This window comes from Salmo trutta, chromosome 26 (genome assembly GCF_901001165.1).
Source record: "Salmo trutta chromosome 26, fSalTru1.1, whole genome shotgun sequence".
Lineage (NCBI taxonomy): Eukaryota > Metazoa > Chordata > Actinopteri > Salmoniformes > Salmonidae > Salmo > Salmo trutta.
In genome coordinates, this window is record NC_042982.1 from 3,438,601 (window position 1) to 3,464,162 (window position 25,562).

Below are 25,562 nucleotides of genomic sequence, written 5' to 3' on the forward strand. Positions count from 1 at the left end.
TACATTTTCTTTTTCTACATTTAATATGATGAACACTAGGCCCTGTACAGTCCACTTTAGTGAGTACAATTATTTTACAATTTATACACATTAAAACATGGTGCTAAATTGGTTCCAATTGAAATGCAGTAAAGAAAAAAAATGTACTTCCCCTTTGATCTGCATAGGGAGGAACCTACAATTCCAAGGATAAATATTTTCTGGGCTGATGATCCAATTTTACAATAGGCCCCATTGAAAAAAAAACAACACCTTGTATAGAACTTATGTGACTTCTCCCACCACTCCTTAAGAGAAAACATGCTATCAAAGCAACTGCTCCTGTTTTCTGCAAACCAGCCACTACATCCATGTCTTCCTCTTCTCTGATTAAAACCTTAGAGGGGAAAAAAGGCCAATAGTGTCTAACAGCCTGTACAACCAGCATGTTGCCACGAAAAAACAAACATAATACATTTACATCAACATGTGAGAAATGTCAAATATTTTCTTGGTCTTCGTGTAGCCAACCCACATTTGCTTGGTATATGTTTTGTATAATTGTTTTATGCTCGTTTTCTTTTCCTTTTGTTATATTGGGTTTGAATGCAGTACACTTGATGCATTCATACTCTCCCCCCAATTCTTCCCAAGGCCACATTAGGAACATGAAACTGTAACAAAGCGAGATCCAATCCCTCCATTTAGCTCTTCTCTGCAGAAGAAATCTAAAAGATATGAGAAATAAAAACTGTCTTTATAAATGCACTTTTTTTTTTTCAATGGAAGAAAAGTAAGCTTCCCAGTGTTTCCCAGTATGAGACAAACTTTCAAATCATACGCATAACCCGTCCAAGAAAAAAAAGGTATTGTTTCTTTTTGTGTCAGGTTTCATGGAATTCACGCCTTTATGCTACATAAGTGTACACTTTGCGATCCTCTGGTGTCCGCGCCAAATATTCCCGCTCAATGAGTCCTTCAATGCGCTTCTTGATGACTACAGGACTGGGGAGGAATCGCGATCGCAGCTGCTGGGTGACCTGGAGAGACGGTACAAACACAGAGACACGAATCAGAACCGGATCTCACATCTAATTATTGACGTTAATTAAATACTAACAGGTACAACCAGGTGTACCCGAAACACCTCAATCTTCATACACTATATTCCACTGACCTCTGCTACTAGTACGTTATGCTGCATCTTCTTTCTAGACTTCATGATGCGGACGATGGCCGCCTCAATCTCGTGCTTCCTGTCGTCGTCCACTTTCTGCCGCGTCTCCTTCCTCTCCGGGTCCGACTCTCCTTGCTTAGCGGCGACTAGTGGCCAACACAAGGAAAATCCGTTTCAGCTGGGAACCTCATGATGGCTACATGCACAAGAATATATAATACACGCTGCACAGGTGAATCTGTGACTGGGCTATCCAGATGAGTGGAGATCAGTGGGGTTTTTCCACTACACTATACAACAGTATGTGGACTCCCCTTCAAATTAGTGGATTCAGTTATTTCAGCCATACCTCTTGCTGACAGGTGTATAAAATGGAGCACAGAGCCATGCAATCTTCATAGACAAACATTGGCAGTAGAATGACCTTACTGAAGAGCTTGGTGACTTGCAACTTGGCACCGTCATAGGATGCCACCTTCCCAACAAGTCAGTTAGTCAAATTTCTGCCCTGCTAGAACTACCCCGGTCAACTGTATGTGCTCTTATTGTAAATTGGAAACATCTAGAAGCAACAACGACTCAGCCACGAAGTAGTAGACCACACAAGCTCACAGAACGGGACCGCCGAGTGCTGAAGCGCGTAAAAGTAGTCTGTCCTCGGATGTAACACTCACTACTGAGTTCCAAACTGCCTCTGGAAGCAACGTCAGCACAATAACTGTTCGTCGGGAGCTTCATGAAATGGGTTTCCATGGCCAAGCAGCCGCACACAATCCTAAAATCACCATGCGCAATGCCAAGCGTCAGCTGGAGTGGTGTAAAGCTCACCGCTATTGGACTCTGGAGCAGTGGAAACTCGTTCTCTAGAGTAATGAATCACGCTTCACCATCTGGCAGTCCGACGGACGCCAGGAGAACGCTACCTCGATGTATGCATAGTGCCAACTGTAAAGTTTGGTGGAGGAGAAATAATGGTATGGGGCTGTTGTTCATGGTTCGGGCTAGGCCCCTTAGTTCCAGTGAAGGGAAATCTTAACGCTACAGCATACAATGACATTCTAGACGATTCTGTGCTTCCAACATTGTGGAAGGCCTTTTCCTGTTTCAGCATGACAATGCCCCGTGCACAAAGCGAGGTCCATACAGAAATGGTTTGTCGAGATCGGTGTAGAAGAACTTGACTGGCGTGCACTGCACAGAGCTCGGACCTCAACCCCATCGAACACCTTTGGGATGAATTGGAACGCCAACTGTGAGCCAGGCCTAATCGCCCAACATCAGTGCCTGACCTCACCAATGCTCGTGGCTGAATGCAAGCATGTCTCCACAGCAATGTTCCAATATCTAGTGGAAAGCCTGTTATAGTAGCAAAAGGGGGACCAACTCCATATTAATGCCCATGATGTTTGAATGAGATGTTCGACGAGCAGGTGTCCACATACTTTGTCATGTAGTGTATCAGAGGTAGAATCATATAAATATAAACTCATAGTTCTGTGGGTAGAATGACCCTTAGAAGGTTGGTATACAATGTATTCGGGAAAGTATTCAGACCCCTTTACTTTTTTTTTTACAGCCTTTTTCTGAATTAGATGGAAAAAAATTGTGTCCACTCAATCTACACACAATGCCCCATAATGACAATTCCCCCCCCAAAAAATTGACATATTTGAAAACATATCAAAATAAAACAACAATAATCAAATTTACAGCCTCGAGTCTTCTTGGGTATGATGCTACAAGCTTGGCACACCTGTATTTGGGGAGTTTCTCCCATTCTTCTCTGCTGATCCCCTCAAGCTCTGTCAGGTTGGATGGGGAGCGTCGCTGCACAGCTATTTTCAGGTCTCTCCAGAGATGTTCAATCGGGTTCAAGTCCGGGCTCTGGCTGGGCCACTCAAGGACATTCAAAGACTTGTCCCAAAGCCACTCCTGCATCGTCTTGGCTGTGTGCTTAGGGTCGTTGTCCTGTTGGAAGGTGAACTTTTGCCCCAATCGGAGATCCTGAGCGCTCTGGAGCAGGTTTTCATCAAGGATCTCTCGGTACTTTGCTTCATTCATCTTTCCCTCAATCCTGACTAGTCTCCCAGTCCATGCCGCTGAAAAACATCCCCACAGCAGGATGCTGCCACCCCGATTGCTCAGGTTGGCCGGTTGACCAGCTCTAGGAAGAATCTTGGTGTTTCTGAACTTCTTTCATTTAAGAATGATGGAGGCCATTGTGTTCTTGCGGACCTTCAATGCTGCAAACATTTTTTGGTACTCTTTCCCAGATCTGTGCCTCAACACAATCCTGTCTCGGAGCACAACAGACAATTCCTTCGACCTCATAGCTTGGTTTTTACTCTGACATGCACTGTCAACTGTGGGACCTTATATAGACAGGTGTGTGCCTTACCAAATATTTTCCAATCAATTGAATTTACCACAGGAAGACTCCAATCAAGTTGTAGAAACATCTAAAGGATGATCAATGGAAACAGGATTCACCTGAGCTCAATTTTGAGTCTCATAGCAAAGGGTCTGAATACTTATGTAAATAAGGTATCTTTAAAAAAAAGTATATTTTTTATAAATTTGCAAAAAATCCAAACCTGTTTTTGCTTTGTCATTATGGGTTATTGTGTGTAGATTGATGAGGAAAACACAATTTAATACATTTTAGAATGAAATGTGGAAAAAGTCAAGGGGTCTGAACTTCCCGAATGCACTGTGCATACAGTTCAAAGTCACAACGCAATGTTTCAGAAAGCAAGGCTGAAACAAAATAAATCTTGGATGTTTTTGTGCCATTTCGGTTATGCATGGCTTAGATCTTTGAATCTGTGTTGCACAAGAATGGTCTATATGGTTGTTACCTGTCTGGATCTTGACGCGGTGCAGCTTGGAGGTGAACTGGTCATTAACGGTGAACACGTGGCCGTTCTCGATCTCCTTGGACTTGGGCTCCTTGGTGAGGACGCGTTGGGTGGGCTTCCCGCAGGCCAGTGACTGCAGCGCTCGCACCAGCTCCCTCTCCGGGATGTCTGTCTCCTGCTGGATCTCCTACACAGCAGTGAGCGAGAGATGGGGACAAAGAGGAGAGGGATATGAGGCAGAGGGATCCTTTGATCCATGACTGCATTATACTGAAAACAAATAATACATTCTGTTTATAGAGAAACAAGTGTAACTTTTTCAATTCAATATCATTTTATCCTCTCAGGGAAAGACATTGCCAGACCACAAATATCAACATCATGCATATATAATAAAAGACATCACATTACCTAAATACATCCCCCGTACAAACTTGACTTTATTCAGTGATGTTCTACGCATTCAATTAGCGGCTGTACCTCAAACATGGACTTCTCCCGGTTGTTGAAGAGCATTAGTATTGTCATCTGGAAGGTGGACACCTGCAGTATGTGCTTCCTGGTGTTGGAGCCTGTTACCTGGGCGCCGCCCACCCCCACCTCTGAGCCGTCCTCCTGGGGGGAGAGGAAATGAGAGGTCACCACCGGCCACCTTCAGGTAACTCAGTCACAAATGAGGAATCATCAATGTAGCCTCTGTTCAATCACTGACTATGTCATGCTTATATAAACAAAAATGTGTGAAATGTTAGTTTAGCCCCGCCCCCCACACATCCCTGTTCATCCCATATTCAAAAAGGCAAGTACAGCCTTGATGCACCTGCTGTTATCAAGGCCTGATGTTGACATTACTGGTGTGTGTGCATGCATCAGTCTGTCAGCCAGGCAAAGGCTGTCCCCTGCATACCTTTTTGATTGGGCCGTAGAAGGTGGCGTTGAGGTCTGCAGAGCCCATGTGATGCTGCAACGTAAGCTGCCTGCCGCTGTGCTTGGCCAGATAAAACCTATAGCCACAGAGCCAGAGGGGACAGTCACACACTACAGCGTTAAAGATAAACACAGACAAACAATGGACAGAGCCCCGCTTCCACAACCTGCAGCAGAAAACATATGGCCTCTGCTATGCAAAGTAAATGAAAGACAAACCTTCTAAAGACTTCAAATGCATGTCGAGGAGAAGGGGGGATATTACATTTGGGCGTGGCAGACTGCGTTGGCCAGTAACCTGTTGTCAAGACCCTCACTGTGAGATCAACTCCGCCCAACGACACCTGGGGATGAAAGTTAGATCTACGTCTTCCACTGAGGTATCAAAAGCTTCACAAGATGTGCTATTCGCTTTGGGAGAGCTAATGGCTAGGTTAAATAGAGAGCAATAGTAATGGCGTCTTTTTATAGGCACCAACTCCGCCATGGTTCAAAGCCTGTGGGAAAATGAATGGAGTTTTTGTAGGTTTTTTTTGATAAACTCCAAAAATAAGGTCTGTGGTAAACATAGGCTTAGAACTTATACGTTTTGTTATATAATATCTCCTAAGCCTTTTCTTTCTCCACTGGAATGGCTGAACAAACCAGAAGTAACTAATTTCAGTTTTTTTAGGACTACAAGCTGGCAAGCTCTATGTTCCCCAGAACCAACACTGGACTGGTTCTGGGAGTGGGTGTCTCACCGCCGTTGACTGTAGGTGTTGGCGGAACTCGTCCATGGTTGTGTTTGAGATGCTCATGTCCCGGAACATGCCTTCCAGTTTAGAGGTGAACTGGCAACCACACTCCGTCTGGCCAGGGGAACCAGAGAACGAGAGAGTGAGAAAGAGACGAGATGAGACAGATCTATTAAACAACACTTCACTCGCGCTATCCGTTTCTTTCACACTGACTCTGCACTCAGCTGAGCTGAGGTTCAACACAGTCTCTGTGCAGTTCAAGTTAAAAATGTATTGTACCAGATCTGGGATCAAAATACAATTCAAAATGATTTCAAATACTTTAGCTTCGCTAGCTTGAGGTTTCCTGTTGCAATTGAACCAATCAAAAAGCACCAAAAGTGCAAACCCCGCCTACATGGCACCCCAAACAGGCTAAAGCAAACACTCGAAGTATATGAAATATTTGAAATAGTATTTGAACACAAGGTCGCACTTAGGTATTTAAGGTGCTACAATATATCTAAAAAAATAAATAAAAAAAACGTTGATGAACATATTAATGGATGGAAGTTCTTAAGATATATAGCGACTGCTCTTCCTGTATATTCACCTTGAGCTTAGAGATCATGTTCTTCTCCGAGTCGTCCGAGACACTCTTGTTGGTGAGCAGCCTCCTGGCCAGGTGCTGTTTGTAGTACCTCTCAAACACATCCTTCTCCTGCATGAACCTGAAGAGCACCATGGCCTTGTCCAGGATCGACTCCACCTCTTGCTCCGTCAACTACACATACAGGACGAGGGGAAAGTGAGCGTTACACAAGCACACACACTTTAAATGATTACATTTCAAACACTAATTTAATCAAATATTGAACTCCTTATACAGTGAGCTCCAAAAGTATTGGGACAGTGGCATTTGTTGTTGTTTTGGCTCTGTACTCCAGCATAGAACATGTTTCTAAACACTTCTACATTATTTGGATGCTACCATGATTACAGATAGTCCTGAACGAATCGTGAACAATGATGAGTGAGAAAGTTACACACTAATATCATACCCCCTTAAAAATACTAACCTCCCGTTAGCATGTCTTGGAGGTATGATATTTGTGTCAAACTTTATATAATTCCAAATGAGTGATGAGGTCAAGCTTTCATTCTTTCGGGCTGTTGTTCAGGAACAATGACAGGGTACTGGGCCCTGGTCAAAAGTAGGGCACTACGTAGTAAATATGGTGCCATCGGGCTCTGGTTAAAAGTAGTGCACTATATAGAGAATATGGTGTCATTAGGGATGCAGCCTGTGCGCCCTGAGGGGAGGACGTTCCTCCCCCATTACATCAGAAAACCACCCACTCCTTTTACGCCTTTCTTCAGCTTGTCATCGATGAACAAGGAGAGGTACTCGGGGGAGCGCGAGTTGAGGTTGAGGAAGTATTCAAAGTCCCCTGCGATTGTCTGCTTGAAGAGCCGGTCGTTGTTGAACGACTCTTGGAGGAAGCGGTCAAAACGTGACTTCAGATCCAACAGTCCCTGCAGAGAACAAAACGGAGGAAGGAAGAAAATGTGACATTATTATTGGAAAGCAGTAGCACTTACTACATGCTCTTGTGTACGCTGCCATCTAGTGTCAATATGAAGTATAACAGAAATTGCATCCCTGTTGTAGATTTAAAAGCATTCGCTGGAGTTTTCACTATTGTTAAATCTTTGACGAGAACGTAGCCAGAGATCAACCTTTAGTGGACCCCCCCTGCCCCTTGTCAATGATGTCACTTCCTGTGTGAGTTACCTGGATGTAATCTACAGGGTTTTTGCCCTCGCCCTCCTCTGACACCAGCGCCTTGCCCTGCTCGCGGAGGTAGGAGCTCATGCACTCACACATTGTCTTCAGTCCGTTTGGCACTCTGCTAAAGAGCTTATACATACACGCCAGGTCTGTGTTCACGCACACACACACACACACACATCAGTACAAACACATTAGTATCCAAAGACCACCCACTACACAGAATATATTTCACAATAAATATTGAATTGCTGACATTGATGTGGTACCAAGTATGCACACGATAACAACACACATTCACACAGTGTACATTACTCTATTATTCTGCTCTACAAAATACCTCTTTAAGAGGTACACAAACGTCTGACAAACTTTAACATCAGGGTGAAATAGCCCTTTCATTAAAAAAAAGGGAAAGAAAACAGCCTGTGTCCCAAATGTCACCCTGTTCCCTACATAGTGCATTACTTTTGACCAGAGCCCAATCGTCCCCATCAAAAGTAGTTGAATGCATAGGGAATAAGGTGCCATTTGGGACACAGACCATAGCTGGGACTGGAGTAGTAGTAGAAGTAGTGTGACACACTGACCCTCTGTCTTTCCGTTCTTGAGCATGTGGACGAGGCCCGAGTTCTCCATTTCCACGATGGTCTTCATGTGCTTGGAGATGAGCTCCCGCTCCACCACCTTGACGATGGGCTCCTCCGTCGTCTTGTCCAGGCAGTGCAGCACGCGCTCGATCTCCTCGTTTATCCGCGCCTCCACTTTCTTTATGTACACGCTCGCGCTGTTCTCTGCCAAAAACTTTTGACTTTCCATCTGGAGGGCAAACAAACACGGGGTTAGGAGCACCTTGGGAGATTGAGAGGGGATACACATTATGTTTATAACATGATAGTAGGCCAACAACATATCACTGCAAGTCAACATGCATGACACATATAGCATTATGAATTAAATGTGTGAATAGATGGGTGGGTGGGGTGGGGTGGGGATTCTTACAAACCTGGAAGAACTCTGCAGACATTTCTAAAAACGGGGCCTCAAAGTCCTCTTCGTAAACCGACCTCCCTTCAAGGCCTAAGATCATTAACATCTGGCATGCATTTCTGATCGCCCCCCTGAGAGAGAGAGAGTGTGTGTGTCAAGTACAGTGGAGTCCCAAATTGCATTCTATTATGGACCTTGGTCAAAAGTAGTGCACTGAATGTAGAAAACATGAGGAACACCTGCTTTGACCATGTTATAGACTGACCAGGTGAATCCAAGTGAAAGCTATGATCGTGTATGTCACTTGTTAAATCCACTTCAATCAGTGTAGATGAAGGGGAGGTTAAAGAAGGATTTTTAAGCCTTGAGAGAATTGAGAAATTGTTTGTGTGCCATTCAGAGTTTGAACTGCATCGCTCTTGGGTTTTTCACGCAAGAATGGTCCACCACCCAAAAGACATCCAGCCAACTTAACAACTGTGGGAAGCATTGGGATCAACATTCCTGTGGAACGCTTTCAACTCAATTTTAGGAAGGTGTTCATAATGTTTTGTACACTCGGTGTATAGGGTGCCATTTAGGTCTGGGTCAGCTCAAAGACTATCAGATACTTTAAATATAACAAAGAGCACAATGAAATAATCATGGATTAGGGTTGTGGTTTTCTTTATCGGGAGAAACACTGCATCCTTCAGCTCAGAAATTGTGGCTCTGTTCGAATTCCTTCAAAAGTGCATCCTTCCTCCCTCCCTCGAAACAGTCAATGCTTAGACATGACTGGACAGATGAACACAAGCATTCCACCGCATGGCTTTCACTTGTCCAGTCATTTGTAGTGATTCCACTTATCCAGTAATTTCAGTGATTCCTTCAACGAAGCTAGGAGTTTGTGTACTTTTAAAAAAGTTGAACGGGGCCTGTGTATAGACGGGGTCATATTATTATACCTGTCCACCACCTCGCCCTTCCTCTCTCGTGCGATCATGTCCAGGAGGGTCTGTCGGAGGTGGTCTCGGATGCAGCCGTAGCGCACCACCTGGTCCCTGAAGATGATCAGGCCCAGGTTGTAGACATTCTCCACGTTGTTCTGCTGCACGTACACCCGGTCCTGGGAAACAAGAGGAAGAGAGGGGGAGGCTTTGTCAGTCAAGGTTGATCTTAAATAAGTTTTGCATTTACCCCACTAACGGTTATGGTTAGGATTGGGAAGCTGATCTGTACTTAAAGGAAAACTTCACCCCGGGGCGCGTTTGAGACCTGCAGCAATGCATTGCCAGTCCAAGGGATGGTTACGAGACAACACTGCATTGAGAAATACAGTCAAATCCTAATAACTAAGAAGTGTGCACGTCTGATCAGCACAAATGATGCATGTCAGCAGTTATGTTTTCTAAAAGTGTGATGATGCAAAACGTAACATCACTTGTACATTTTTACTTAAAGTGTTGTATCTTGAAAACATATCTGCTGACTGGATTAAAATAACGCTATGCAACTATGTCTAGGATGAAACCTACATTCTAAAAGTTGGCCCAACTCTCTAAATGCATGGCTCTGTTAGCTGGTGGTGACACTCACCATGTACATGAGGATGTCTCTGATCATGACCATGGCCGTCTGGTGGTCGTTCCAGGCTTGGTTCAGTGTTTGGAGGAAGTTGTTGTTTAGTGAGTTGAGGACATCTTCCCGTACCTGTGGGGAGGCAGCAGCACAGTCAGGCAGAGAGGCATTCGTTTGATTCTACACGCACACCACACTGATGACTCAGCATACTGAGCCCATCTCGCTTTCTCTGCATGACACAAGCTGTCTGTGAGCCTCTCCCTCTACAAGCTCCTCTCTCTGAGTGTTTCCTTCACTCTCTGTATGGGACTCTAAAGGACACTGTGCTCATCAACTCCAGGCAGAGACGCCATCATCATCCATTTAGTGAAACAGTGCCCAGCACACTGACTCACACACACACACACTATCTCAATGGAAAGTGAACTCCTCTCAGCTCACTATAAATCACCCACTGATGAATCTGTTGTACTTATGTCTAGTAGCCTAAAACACAATCATCCAAATATAAGACTTTCGAAAACATGTTCAAAACACAAAAAGCCCAATCCATCAATGGCACCTAATTGATTTGCACAACTGTGTTAATATTGGGTAAATTCAATTGAAATCAATACATTTTTGACAGCACCCCTTCTGATTTAAACAAAACCTTTACCCATTGTAGAAGTGCTCAGGTGGTGACTTTTTGGACCTGAATGCCAAAACATCAAGCGATAAAGGTGCTCAAAGTTGACCCATTTTTCATACCGCACCATACCATGAGACATCCATGTCTTCATCACTGGAAAAGATAAACGGTTGAGACTGATATAATTTAAAAGCATACAAACTGGGTTGTCAAACAATTTTATAACTTCTGGGGAAAATGTACAGTATATTCGGAAAGTATTCAGACCCCTTCCTATTTTCCACATTTAGTTACGTTACAGTCTTATTCTAAAATGGATCAAATAAAATGTGCTCAATCAATCTACACACAATACCCCATAATGACAAATGCGAAAACAGGTTTTTAGAATTTTTGGCATACCTTATTTACATAAGTATTCAGACCCTTTGCTATGATACTCAAAATTGAGCTCAGGGTGGTCTAAGGCACTGCCTCGCAGTGCTAGCTGTGCCACTAGAGATCCTGGTTTGAGTCCAGCCTCTGTCGCAGCCGGCTGCAACCGGCAGGTAGTGAAATGCTTACTTGCAAGCCCTTAACCAACAATGCAGTTTTAAGAAAATACAACAAAAAAATAGACAAGAATAACAAATAATTAAAAGGCAGCAGTAAATAACAATAGCGGTAGAGTGTCAATGTCAACTTTTATTTATTTCATCACATTCCCAGTGGGTCAGAAGTTTACATACACTCAGTTAGTATTTGGCAGCATTGCCTTTAAATTGTTTAACTTGGGTCAAACGTTTTGGGTAGCCTTCCACAAGCTTCCCACAATAAGTTGGGTGAATTTTGGCCATTCCTCCTGACAGAGCTGATGTAACTGAGTCAGGTTAGTTGGCCTCCTTGCTCGCACACTTTCAGTTCTGCCAACAAATTTTCTATAGGATTGAGGTCAGGGCTTTGTGATGGCCACTCCAATACCTTGACTTTGTTGTCCTTAAGCCATTTTGCCACAACTTTGGAAGTATGCTTGGTGTTATTGTCTATTTGGAAGACCCATTGCGATCCTCACAAGGCACCCTGATTTTTTCCACGAAATATCAGTTTCCTTCTCCAGTGAATCACGGTGATCTGGGCCTGGTCGGGTGTCTGTAGTAGTATATCCCTCACGTCTGACTCATTGAAGAACTCTTCATCCAGTTTGAGGTGAGAAATCGCAGGTCTGATGTCCAGAGCTCTTTTCGGTCATAAGAGACGATTGCAGCAACATTATGTACAAAATAAGTTACAAACAATGCAAAAAAACAATATAGCATGGTTGGTTATGATCTGATAAGACGGCAGCCCTCCCCTCCGGCGCCACCTTGTCCCATCGCACTCTAGCGACTCGTGGCGGGACGGTCGCCAGGTGTACAGTGTTTCCTCCGACACATTGGTGCAGCTGGCTTCCGGGTTAAGCAGGAATTGTGTCTAGAAACAGTGCGGATTGGCTGGTTGTGTTTTGGAGGACGCACGGCTCTCGACCTTCCTCTCTTCCGAGTCCGTACGAGAATTGCAGCGATGGGACAAGACTGTAACTACCAATTGGATAACACGAAATTGGGTAGAAAAAGGAGTTAAAAAAATAATAAATAAGCCTTCAAGAATTATACAATTTTTTTTTAGCTCAGGTACATCCTGTTTCCATTGATCATCCTTTAGATGTTTCTACAACTTCAATGGAGTACACCTGTGGCAAATTCAATGATTGGACATAATGTGGAAAGGCATACTCCTGTCTATATAACGGTCCCACAGTTGATAGTGCATGTCAGAGCACAAACCAAGCCATGAGGTTAAAGGAATTGTCCATAGAGCTACGAGACAGGATTGTGTCGAGACACAGATCTGGGAAAGAGTACCAAAAAATGTCTGCAGCACTTAAGGTCCCCAAGAACAGTGGTGTCCGTCATTCTTAAAAACAGAAGAAGTTTACAACCACCAAGATTCTTCCTAGATCTGGCCGCCCGGCCAAAAAGCAATCGGGGGAGAAGGGCCTTGGTCAGGGAGGTGACCAAGAACCCGATGGTCACTGACAGAGCCCCAGAGTTCCTCTTTAGAGAAAGGAGACTCTTCCACAAGGACAACCATCTCTGCAGCATTCCACCAAATCAGGCCTTTATGGTAGAGTGGCCAGAGGGAAGACACTCATCAGTAAAAGGCACATGACAGCCCACTTGGAGTTTTGCCAAAAGGCACTTTTCAGAGAATGAGAAATAAGATTCTCTGATCTGATGAAACCAAGATTGAACAATTTGGCTTGAATGCCAAGCGTCACGTCTGGAGAAAACCTGGCACCATCCCTACGGTGAAGCATGGTGGTGGCAGAATCATGCTGTGGGGATGTTTTTCAGCGGAAGGGACTGGGAGACAAGTCAAAATTAAGGGAAAGATGAACAGACTAAAGGACAGAGATCCTTGATGAAAACCTGCTCCAGAGTGCTCAGGACCTCAGACTGGGGTAAAGGTTCACCTACCATCAGGACTACAACCCTAAGCACACAGCCAACACAACGCAGGAGTAGCTTTGGGACAAGTCTCTGAATGTCCTTGAGTGGCCCAGCCAGAGCCCGGACGTGTACCCAACATCTCCAGAAAGACCTGAAAATAGCTGTGCAGCGATGCTCCCCATCCAACCTGACAGAGCTTAAGAGGATCTGCAGAGTAGAATGGGAGAAACTCCCCAAATACAGGTGTGCCAAGCTTGCAGCATCATACTCGAGGCTGTAATCGCTGCCATAGGGCATTTAAAAAAATACTGAGTAAAGGGTCTGAATACTTATGTAAATGTGATGTTTCAATTTATTTATACACTTGCCAACATTTCTAAAAAACAGTTTTTGCTATTGTCATTACGGGGTATTGTGTGTAGATTGAGGAGGGGGAAAAAATAATTCAATCCATTTTAGAATAAGGCTGTAACTCAACAAAATGTGTAAAAAAAGTCAAGGGGTCTGAATACTTTGGCTTTCATTTTTTTTTAACCCCACCTGCAATACACTTCCTCACTGTGCAGTATTAGGGCACGCAAAAGACATGAACAAATTCTATAAAAAACACCTAAATAAACTAAATGCAGCCATAAAATGTATCAAAAACCTAAACATATAGACCAACGTTTGTAGAACAACTAAAGTTACATTAATAACTCTAAATTAAGCATATAAACTCAGCAAAAAAAGAAACGTCCTCTCAATGTCAACTGCGCTTATTTTCAGCAATCATGTGTAAATATTTGTATGAACATAATAAGAGTTAACAACTGAGACAAACTGAACAAGTTCCACAGACATGTGACTAACAGAAATTGAATAATGTGTCCCTGAACAAAGGGGGGGGGGTCAAAATCAAAAGTGACAGTCAGTATCTGGTGTGGCCACCAGCTGCATTAAGTACTGCAGTGCATCTCCTCCTCATGGACTGCATCAGTTCTTGCTGTGAGATTTTACCCCACTCTTCCACCAAGGCACCTGCAAGTTCCCGGAAATTTCTGGGGGGGGGGAATGGCCCTAGCCCTCACCCTCCGATCCAACAGGTCCCAGACGTGCTCAATGGGATTGAGATCCGGGCTCTTCGCTGGCCATGGCAGAACACTGACATTCCTGTCTTGCAGGAAATCACGCACAGAATGAGCAACATGGCTGATGGCATTGTCATGCTGAGGGTCATGTCAGGATGAGCCTGCAGGAAGGGTACCACATGAGGGAGGAGGATGTCTTCCCTGTAACGCACAGCGTTGAGATTGCCTGCAATGACAACAAGCTCAGTCCGATGATGCTGTGACACACCGCCCCAGACCATTTTTAAAATTTATTTTTATTTCACCTTTATTTAACCAGGTAGGCTAGTTCTCATTTGCAACTGTGACCTGGCCAAGATAAAGCAAAGCAGTTCAACACATACAACAGCACAGAGTTACACATGGAATAAACAAACACAATCAATAATACAGTAGAAAAATCTATATACAGCATGTGCAAATGAGGTAGGATAAGAGAGGTAAGGCAATAAATAGGCCGTGGTGGCGAAGTAATTACAATATAGCAATTAAACACTGGAATGGTAGAATGTGCAGAAGATGAATGTGTAAGTAGAGATACTGGAGTGCAAAGGAGCAAGACAAATAAATACCGTTTGGGGATGAGGTAGATTGGATGGGCTATTTACAGATGAGCTATGCACAGGTGCAGTGATCTGTGAGCAGCTCTGACAGCTGGTGCTTAAAGCTAGTGAGGGAGGTAGAGTCTCCAGCTTTAGTGATTTTTTCAGTTCGTTCCAGTCATTGGCAGCAGAGAACTGGAAGGAGAGGCGGCCGAAGGAAGAATTGGCTTTGGTGGTGACCAGTGAGATATACCTGCTGGAGCGCGTGCTCCGGGTGGGTGCTGCTATGGTGACCAGTGAGCTGAAATAAGGCGGGACTTTACCTGGCAGAGACTTGTAGATGACCTGGAGCCAGTGGGTTTAGCGACGAGTATGAAGCGAGGGCCAGCCAACGAGAGCATACAGGTCGCAGTGGTGGGTAGTATATGGGGCTTTAGTGACAAAACGGATGGCACTGTGGTAGACTGCATCCAATTTGCTGAATAGAGTGTTGGAGGATATTTTGTAAATGACATCACCAAAGTCAAGGATCGGTAGGATAGTCAGTTTTACGAGGGTGTGTTTGGCAGCATGAGTGAAGGATGCTTTGTTGCGGAATAGGAAGCCGATTCTAGATATAATTTTGGATTGGAGATGTTTAATGTGAGTCTGGAAGGAGAGTTTACAGTCTAACCAGACACCTAGGTATTTGTAGTTGTCCACATATTCTAAGTCAGAACCGTCCAGAGTAGTGATGCTGGACGGGAAAGCATTTGCGAGCAGCGATCGGTTGAAGAGCATGCATTTCGTTTTAGTTGCATTTAAGAGCAGTTGGAGGCCACGGAAGAAGTGTTGTATGGCATTGAAGCACATCTGGAGGTTAGTTAACACAGTGTCCAAATAAGGGCCAGATGTATACAGAATAGTGTCGTCTGCGTAGAGGTAGATCAATCACCAGCAGCAAGAGCAACATCATTGATGTATACAGAGAACAGAGAAGACCATGACAGACCCTCCACCTCGATCCCGCTCCAGAGTACAGGCCTCGGTGTAACGCTCATTCCTTCGACGATAAATGCAAATCCGACCATTACCCCTGGTGAGACAAAACCGCGACTCGTCAGTGAAGAGCACTTTTTGCCAGTCCTGTCTGGTCCAGCGACGGTGGGTTTGTGCCCATAGGCGACGTTGTTGCCAGTGATGTCTGGTGAGGACCTGCCTTACAACAGGCCCACAAGCCCGCAGTCCAGCATCTCTCAGCCTATTGCAGACAGTCTGAGCACTGATGGAAGGATTGTGCATTCCTGGTGTAACTCGGGCAGTTGTTGCCATCCTGTACCTGTCCCGCAGGTGTGATGTTCGGATGTACCGATCCTGTGCAGGTGTTGTTACACGTGGTCTGCCACTGCGAGGATGATCAGCTGTCCATCCTGTCTCCCTGTAGCGCTGTCTTAGGCGTCTCACAGTACGGACATTGCAATTTATTGCCCTGGCCACATCTGCAGTCCTCATGCCTCCTTGCAGCATGCCTAAGGCACGTTCACCCAGATGAGCAGGGACCCTGGGCATCTTTCTTTTGGTGTTTTTCAGAGTCAGTAGAAAGGCCTCTTTAGTGTGCAAAGTTTTCATAACTGTGACCTTAATTGCCTACCGTCTGTAAGCTGTTAGTGTCTTCACGACCGTTCCACAGGTGCATGTTCATTAATTGTTTATGGTTCATTGAACAAGCATGGAAAACAGTGTCTAAACCCTTTACAATGAAGATCTGAAAATCAGAATTTTACGACTTATCTTTGAAAGACAGAGTCCTGAAAAGGGACGTTTCTTTTTTTGCTGAGTTTATGCCCTTGTAGAAACAGACACGCTCTCAGTATAGTGATGTAGGTCTTAAGATGTTGTACACATGAAATTGTGTCATTCCGAACTTTATCCGCGACGTTATAATCCATGTTGGTCAAGTCGCGCTGTTGCCCCACGCAGCTGTTCAGGCCCGAGCCTGTCCCTATAGTACCAACACAGCCCGCGCAGCACAGCTGGAAGAAGAAACATCTTGAGTCCTACAAAATGGAATAGAACGTAGCGGATAAACTTCACAATGAAACAATTTAATGTGTACTACATCACTATACTGAGTGTGTCCGTTTCTACAACAGTATATTTGGGTGTTTGGGCTTTTGTTCATGTCTTTTGCGTGCCTTGATACTTACTGCAGAACGGGCAATGAGGTTGTGAATCGTTTCTCAAAAACAAGCCAAATCACAAAAAGTGTGTCTGGACCCTATTATAACATCATTTACATAAATAAATAAAAATCTACCTCAGAAATAAGAAAATTCTTCAACGTCAATTATCTAAAAACGCATAAAAATTGATTTTTTTTCTCGCATATGTTGTAGCTTAGACCCTATTTTACATTGTCTGAAGTTGTTGTGCTCGCCATTGGTTCAGACAACATGCTCTTAAATATAGGGTAGGTGTCATGTTTTGGGTGATAAATGTAGTAAAATAGGAATAAAATAAAACTTTTCCTTATGGTACCACAAAGATGGTTGGAGGTCGACAAAGAGAATGTTGACTTGAACGGGAATATCTGTTGTTTTAAATTATACTGTTAATCTTCCACAGGAAACCTATTGAAATCATAAATATAGATAATAGAGTAGACATGACTCTAAGTTGACATTCGACGGTTGGTGGATCGGCAGTCATCTTTGTGGAATTAAATCGAAGTCAACATTTCAATTAAATTAAAACGGCAATATGTAACTTTTTGGGCGACCTAACAAAATTCACATAGAAATGTCAGTTATAGATCTGTCATTCTAATTGAAAGCAAGTCTAAGAAGCGGTAGATCGCTTCTGTGTGTAGTATTTCTATGTGTCTCGTTTTTAAGTTTGGTTTTTGCATCTTTTACTTTCAGTTTTGTACATCAGCTTCAAACAGCTGAAAATACAATATTTTGGGTTATGGAAAAGATATTTCACAGCGGTTTAGATGGTACAATGATTCTCTACATTAAACAAGCAAGTTTAACTGAAATTAGGGGAAGTATTAGAATTTTAGCAACCAGGAAATGGCAGAGCGATTTCTGCATAGTGCATCTTTAAAATGTTAAATGGTGTTTAGGGTTGGGCGGTATCCAGATTTTCATACCAATCCTGTACCATACCGGGGTATATGTGCACACAAGGGGCGCTATTTCTTCCCAAAGGTAATTATTATTTTTACAAATCGAGAGCTTGGGACTGTAAGGTTCTATCTGAAAAAATATGATTATGAGATAATTGCCTTTAAAGTTCCAAACCCTCATTGGTTTGAATGGTGTCAGAAATGTATTGGGGTATTTAAAATAAAGAATAAGGCTGTGTCAATAACAACATTTTGCCAATATAGTAGTAGCGAATTTCCATAGCTAGCTAAATGCTAACAAGCCCAAGCGAACAAACTATTTGCAGGACAGACAACCCAGCTCATAAAGTTCTACAACTATCTCAAAAGGCTACTCGCTGTTTTCTGCACTCACAAAATAAATATTAGACAGCTCGGCTCTTGATCCAGTAGGGGATTGATTGTCTCTGCTGTAACCAAGAAGCTTGATCTTGCCATCTTGCCACTTAGCTAGCAAGTTGGCAAACCAAATGCATAGCTGAAGCCCTGAGCTGGAGATAATTTATTTGGCGCATCTTAGATAGTCAACTTCTAGTTATTACCAGTGGCATAACACGCACCCCTGCAAGGTGGGGCTCTGTATTTCAAAATCCCTGGTATATGGTATATCGCCCAAGCCTAATGGTGTACCAGCTACATTGCAGTGGTCTGAAGGGATAGAAATATAATTCATAGAATGGACCTATGATTGAAATGACACCCACCCTGTATTTAAGAGCATGTTGTGTCTCAACCGACGGCAGGCACAACACAAAAACCTCAGATGTGAAATAGGGTCTAAGCTACAACTTATGCAAATCGATTTTAAATTATATGAAACTCAACTGTTTCTCTTTTCCAGTGATAAAGACATGGACGTCTCATAGTATGGTGGGGTATGCAAAAAAGGGTCAACCTTTATCTCCTGGATGTTTTGGCATTTAGGTCCAAAAAGTCACTTTATGACCCCTTCTTTCATGGGCAAACATGTATGAAAAGTTTTTGTTTAAATCAAAAGGAATGCTGTCAAAAAGTGATTGAATTCAATTGAATTTACCCCATTTCTCTGATTGCAAATGTGGGGGACAGGAACAGAATGTCAATGGGAGATAATTCGTTTTAATTCTGAGATGCCAATTGGGTGGTGTTTTTTTTTTAAGGCCAATGCTGAAATATTGACATTCACAGCAATGATTGGTCATCTCAAAAGGTAGGCATGCCGCCCTACATAGGTCTGTTATGGTGACCGTATTACAGCCACACTGGCAGTCATGATAGCAGTCATCTGATGCCTATGAATGTCATTAGTAGCCTACCAAACATTCTAACTCAGCACACTATTGTCCCTCTAATCACTCTGACATCAATGCAAATGCCATCGAAAATCCCATTAAACACTTCATGAGAGCCCTGGTATTCAGTTTGAGCGGAATAGGATCACCTGTTGGGCAGGGAGAGCCAGCTCCTCGTAGGTGGTTGATGCATGGAATGAAATGTGTTCCTGTTGCGCAACATTTCTATAGGCTATGCAATTGCATGAGAACACAGAGCCAATTGGCCTATATGTTTTGCTAAGATTAGTATCACAACTGAAGTGGACAAATAACTCCAAACATAGCCTATAGGCCCAAGACCCCTGAAACATGGTTGGAGAGCCCATAGCCTACCGAGCTTAGAGAAACATGTTCTTATAAGCCCAGTCATTGCACAAACGCACATGAAAACAGAGTTAACTTGCCACTATTTAATACAAGTGGATCCTAGCTTTCTTGTGCTGCTATATTTATTGCTCAATTCTTAAAAATTAAGCACATTAATCCGCTTTACAAACAGTGTAGCCTACCTGGCATATTAAAAAAGTAACTGCACATAACCTCCATTCGCTATTCGAATGCAGGCTATGGATGATTTCTATTCTTTTTTTGTATAATTCCACACTGGCGAATAATTCATGAAGCTGGTTGAGAGAATGCCAAGAGTGTACAAAGCTGTCATCAAGGCAAAGGGTGGCAACTTTGAAGAACCTCAAATATAACAAATATTTAGATTTGTTTAACACTTTTTTGGTTACTACATGTTTCCATATGTGTTATTTCATAGTTTTGATGTGTTCACTATTATTCTACAATGTAGAAAATAGTAAAAATAAAGAAACCCTTGAATGAGGTGTCCAAACTTTTGACTGGTACTGTATATTAGTAGACTATATGTAAAGACCAGATTAAATTTAGAATAATGCATGAGTATATTATCAAGTGCTTGTCAAATTGTGAACAAAAAGAGAGCTTCCCTTTCATGCAACTTTTTTCAACTCATCCTTTGTCGCACCATGAAGCCTTAGAATGTATTAGAAATCAAAACACATAGCCTAACGTTTGCATCACAACTAAAGTTGCATAAAAATCTAGAAATGAAGCATACATGAGGACCTGTTTCTTCATTAACTGCTCAAAACAGAATAGACGCATATGCTCACTCCCTCAAATCGTTTGATGAAAAATAACCTTTACATTTTATTCAGCTATTTTCAATTGTATTGTTCTTACTATAAAATAATGCCACAGGAATTATAAGCAAATCTTGCCCGCTAAATGAACTAGTGTAGCCCACAGCCAGATCAGGCCCTAACATAAGGACGACTCAGAATATGCTATTCGTTCTTCTGAAATAGACTACATTTTCTTCACATCATAATGTTTCTTTAGACATGCCTAAAATAATGGATTTATTGTGATTTGCAGGCTATATTAAATGGATTTTAGACTTAAAAAAAAAAAAAAAGAGATGTTCCAAAAGGTCCGCATCAGTGGATTTACTTTTTGCATCAATTACAGTGAGACTGGCAGTTATTTGAATGACAATCACCTGGCAGACAAAATTTCATGACCGTCACAGCCCTAGCCCTGCATAGATGTTTCATTGGCCCAGTAATGTCATTGTTTCCAAATAGTTTGCAGACGCTATAGCTTCACGGCTTCGAGATAATCTCATGCTGCTTCCTGCTGCTTCTCATTCAGTGGAATATGTTGGCCTACATGGCGTGTGGTTTAAACAGGAATGTTATAGGGATCATGTGATACAAAAACTATCCTCAAAGGCTATTGCAATCGCGGGCCTCCCGAGTGATGCAGCGGTCTAAGGCACTGCATCGCAGTGTTTGAGGCATCACTACAGACCCGGGATCGATCCCAGGATGTGTCGCAACCAGGAGACCCATGAGGCAGCGTACAATTGGCCCAGCGTCGTCCAGGTTAGGGGAGGGTTTGGCCGGCCGGGATGTCCTTGTCCCATCGTGCTCTAGCAACTCCTTGCGGCGGGCTGGGCGCATGCACGCTGACGTCGGTCGCGAGTTGTACGTACACATTGGTGCGGCTGGCTTCTGGGTTAAGCGAGCAGTGTGTCAAGAAGCAGTGCGGCTTGGCAGGGTCGTGTTTCGGAGGATGCATGGCTCTCGACCTTCGCCTCTCCCGATTCCGCACAGGAGTTGCAGCGATGGGACAAGACAGTAACTGCCAATTGGATATCACGAAAAAGGGGTAAAAAGTACACTAAAATAAAATAAAGGCTATCACAATCACTGATTAAATTACAAAAAGGCAGATTGATCTGCTTTATAGTACCTACACAAGTAGACAGAACAAAGCCAAAAATACAAATCCTCTCCGAAACAGGAGGCTTTTTCAATCAGCCGAGCTTGTCAAAGATCAGAACTGTGTGTGTGCTATTATTGAAAGAGGGCCTTCAAATCTCCAGTCAGATGCCTATGGGCCCTAGTGGAGCTGGGCCTTCTGATAGAGGAATTGGGCTAACTTTTCTCATTTCATTTCCAACTACTAAATACAAGGCTGATGAATGAATGGGAGCAACTCGTGTTTTGCAAGACCGCCGCATCCAGCCATAGTCAAACAGATCCCTGGAGCTTTTCTACAGTAAAAGGTTGAATGAGCGCTCCACTTCATCATGCTGTCAGCATACCAAACAGGCCCAACACTGAACAGGCCAAATCAGCCTTTAATTTAATATGACCTGGATTCATGTGACAGGCTTTCACAAGATTTGTTTCCTTGCTTTTCAACAATTAAAAGGATTTTGTGATTAAGCTCAGTGACTATTCTCAGACTCCAGAGATCCTGCAAATGTACTGACGGAAAATACGCTAAAGACCTGCCAGTGATTTTATAAGGGTGATTATTACCACATACCCACACAAATCCAGCAAAGGGGACGTTAATCCAGACCCAGGTCGTGTTCATGAGGCACCAAACGAAAGAAAACTGGTTGAAACAGGGAGGGACTACCTGGACGCGACCAATAAGAAACACTTTTTTTCCATTGTCTGTTGCGAAATGTTTTTAAACGTTTTCCCATCGCATTACCTAATAAACAGCACCCAGTACTGAATCAACATCCTGACCTGCGCTGGGATGAATACAATCTACCACCATGCGTTCATTGGCCTTACTTTGTTGATGAGGTGCTCGGTGACCACCTCCCGGAGGCCCGTGTAGAGCTTCTCGCCATGTTTGTGCAGCACCATGGTGTAGGCGTTCCTGTAGAGCTCCTCAAAGCTCAGCCCGCTGTTGTTCTTCCTCTGGATCTCCTGGATGGCATTCTTCAGAAGGTCCCAGATGTTGTTGACATACTTTTCGTCCATCGTCATCTGCAGCGGACAAAGGAAGTAAGAGTGAGAGGAGAGCAGAGAAACGGACTGACAGGTCAACGTTTCGGGGATCGTTGGCTCCCTCGTTTGAGGGAGAACTGGAACAAAGCAGCTTGATAGACATTGTGTGCATAGCCACAATCTTTATCAGTCTCCTGCTAGGCTAGCTTACTTCTTTAGGTGAGAGAAACAAGTCTACACTTGCTGCACTTCCGCAACCCAAAAATCCCTACTGATTTAAAGAGTAGCCTGTACTATGATGCAATATCTAACAGTTTGACTGTAACATTGAGAAAAGAACCGCTCATCCAGAAAATACATGATTTATATTCCTACTTTTGACCCTATATGCAAAAGTATATAAAACAAATCACTGTAAGGGAAACCGAGTAGGCATGTCACTATTTGTGTTCCTTGTGATGAACTAAGACTGTAGTACTGCAATATCATGATAATATTCCCAATAAGGTTTCATACAGACCATAGCATGAATGAAAGCATTTTATATTTTCCATATCATATTGCTCACGACCACCTCTAACTGTGTCTCATAACATTTCCCATTCCCCTAAATTCTCCTTTTAACTGGACAGACAGTAAATGGCACTGCAGTCAACCATCACACTCAGCTAAACATGCCATATTCACAGCTTGATATAAATCCCTTGTCCCCTTTGGCTGTCACGCTCAACCATGGCCTGTTAAACCTGGAGGCTCTCCAAAGTGAGGCTGGCCGAAAGCTGCATACAAGGTGTTTGGATATGGCACCATCCACATCCCGGCACAATGGGGATGAAGTGTAGTCCATCAACTGGAGGCACACACGACGTATGGATCTGTGTAAATCTGCTTTTTTTTTTAAAAAAAATATATATATATTTCATATCAGCGAGAAATAATAAGGGGCATTTGTTTCGAAAACCTTTTCGCAAGCGATGATTATTTACGTTTCTAAACTTTAAAACACAGCGTCAGAATTGTAGCTCCCAGAGCCAACCGTGGGTGACGGCAACTGCTGAAAACCATATGGAGAGAATCGTTTGAGAGCTAGGGGATCATTGAGGATTCGGTGGAGGCACATCCATCAGAACTGAATACTGGGCCTCCCGAGTGGCGCAGCGATCTAAGGCACTGCATCACAGTGTTACCAGGCTGTGTCATTACCGGCCGTGACCAGGAGGAGTCCCATAGGGCAGCGCACAATTGGCCCAGCGTCGTCCGGGTTACGGGAGGGTTTGGTCGGGCGGGACTTTGCTCTAGCGACTCCTTGTGGCAGGCCAGGCGCATGCAGGCTGACTATGAGACATGATCATAATCACAAAATTGGGGAGAAAAAAAATGTAATTTTCTTTTTAAAAGACATGAATACTTATCTTCTGAATACTGATTTCATCCAATAGCTTTCTCCCATTAGCTTTCGTCCATTAACTTAGATCTAGCTATCAGCAGACGGTTTCCCAATGCAAGTTAGACTAGCTACTTGACAGACAAAGTAACTAACTGGCTATTACAGTCGATGCAAAATGTTAGCTAAAGTTATCTAGCAGTTAAAGTTAGTTGGGGTATCAATGTTTAATTGGCATGTAACAAAAAACGTGATTCCGCAAACCATGTCATGCAAAATAACGTTACACAACAATGCTCTCCTACCCACCAGTTTCTGAATTGACTAAATACAACAAGCCATGATGAGGCCACAAACAAAGTTACGTCGCCAAATATTTACTTAATGTTAACTAGCTAAAGTTAGGTTGCTAGCAATAATTTTTCCCCCCGGGTAAAGTGTGTACAGTAACGTTAGCTAGCTAATGTTAATTAATAATTCAACAGTAACGTTACTAGCTAGCTAAGAGTTGGTAGGTAGCTAACAGTACATGAGCTAGCAAGCAGCTATCCATAACCTCTAGTAGGGGGCAGCTAGCTAACGTTACTTTGTTTACTGAAAGACCGGCCTTGCAAACTGCACTCCCAAGCTAGCTAGTTACTCGAACCTCGGCGGTCCAGTCACCGCCTGCTGGCAGGGACAGGTCCTATCAGCGGTGTGTACTTACAGGAAAGGCTCGTATTCTCATCTTGGTGTCCTTTTTGGTGCCGCCTTTGCTCAGATTGGACATGGTTACTTCGTCTGTGTGTTCTGTATTTACATGAAAATATTATCTGGTTAGGTACAGGGAAATATACTTGTGGAACAGCTTCCACTAGACCTTCCTCGCTGGTCCGTAATTGGTTGTTGACAACCAAATGTCAATGTTGCTCTAATGTAGATCTCCCCACACAGCAATGGCGGACTACCTAGCTACAGTTCTCACTGCGCAGAGCTCACACGCTGCAACTCACGCGAGACTAAGGGTATTGGGCTGGAGATTGTACTTTTCTGATTAATTCAATGTTTTGGTCAATAAATTCCACAGGGCTTTGCCAAACACTTAATTATGCTATAATATAGCTATGTCATTTAGCCGACGCTTTCATCCAAATCACTTTAGTACCTACTTTTTTCCCCTTCGTATTAAGCTAGTTTTGTGTCTCAAAATGGGACTACCCTTCGTCCATTTCTAAAATACTGAGCTACAGAATGGATTTATATGATAGGCTTATCAAATAGGTACAATTATTAGGTAGGCTATTTCATATTCATATTTCACAAATACAAATGCTTCATTGTTTTTATAGCGTACCAACCACTCCATCCCGGCTTATTAGAAATGATTTGGGCTCTGCCCTTGGATGTCTGCATTGGACATCACTTGGCCTTCATGAGTGAGTGTGCCAGTGCGCAGAATAACTGATGCATTTACGAACGCTCAACACCTGTTGAATATGGCCGGTGTCGGTAAACGTCTGCAAAAAGGCGTATTTCCATTGTTGCCAGCAGCACAGTTACAGTCACCAACGCTCTGGATAACATGAAAACAGCCTAACCAGCTCTGCTAGTGCGAGTAAAATGGTCAGAGTGAGGTGTTCTCTCATTTGTGTCTGGAAGTAGCTAGCAAGTTTGCCAACGTTAGTCAGTTAGCTTG

At 43.3% G+C, this 25,562-nt stretch overlaps 1 protein-coding gene across 1 annotated transcript; it reads right to left on the bottom strand.

The window, feature by feature from the left end:
* LOC115162911 (cullin-3) lies at positions 1 to 24,656 on the bottom strand. The gene is made up of 16 exons (XM_029714422.1): positions 24,594 to 24,656; positions 22,345 to 22,542; positions 10,021 to 10,134; positions 9,390 to 9,550; positions 8,459 to 8,573; positions 8,043 to 8,271; positions 7,456 to 7,601; positions 7,020 to 7,196; positions 6,274 to 6,444; positions 5,685 to 5,792; positions 5,161 to 5,285; positions 4,922 to 5,018; positions 4,495 to 4,629; positions 4,015 to 4,201; positions 1,157 to 1,302; positions 1 to 1,019 (listed from the first exon to the last, which is right to left on the bottom strand). Exons 1-16 carry the CDS (start codon positions 24,654 to 24,656, stop codon positions 888 to 890), a joined length of 2,304 nt encoding a protein of 767 aa, XP_029570282.1. The 3' UTR covers positions 1 to 887.
* Positions 24,657 to 25,562: the final 906 nt, after the last annotated feature.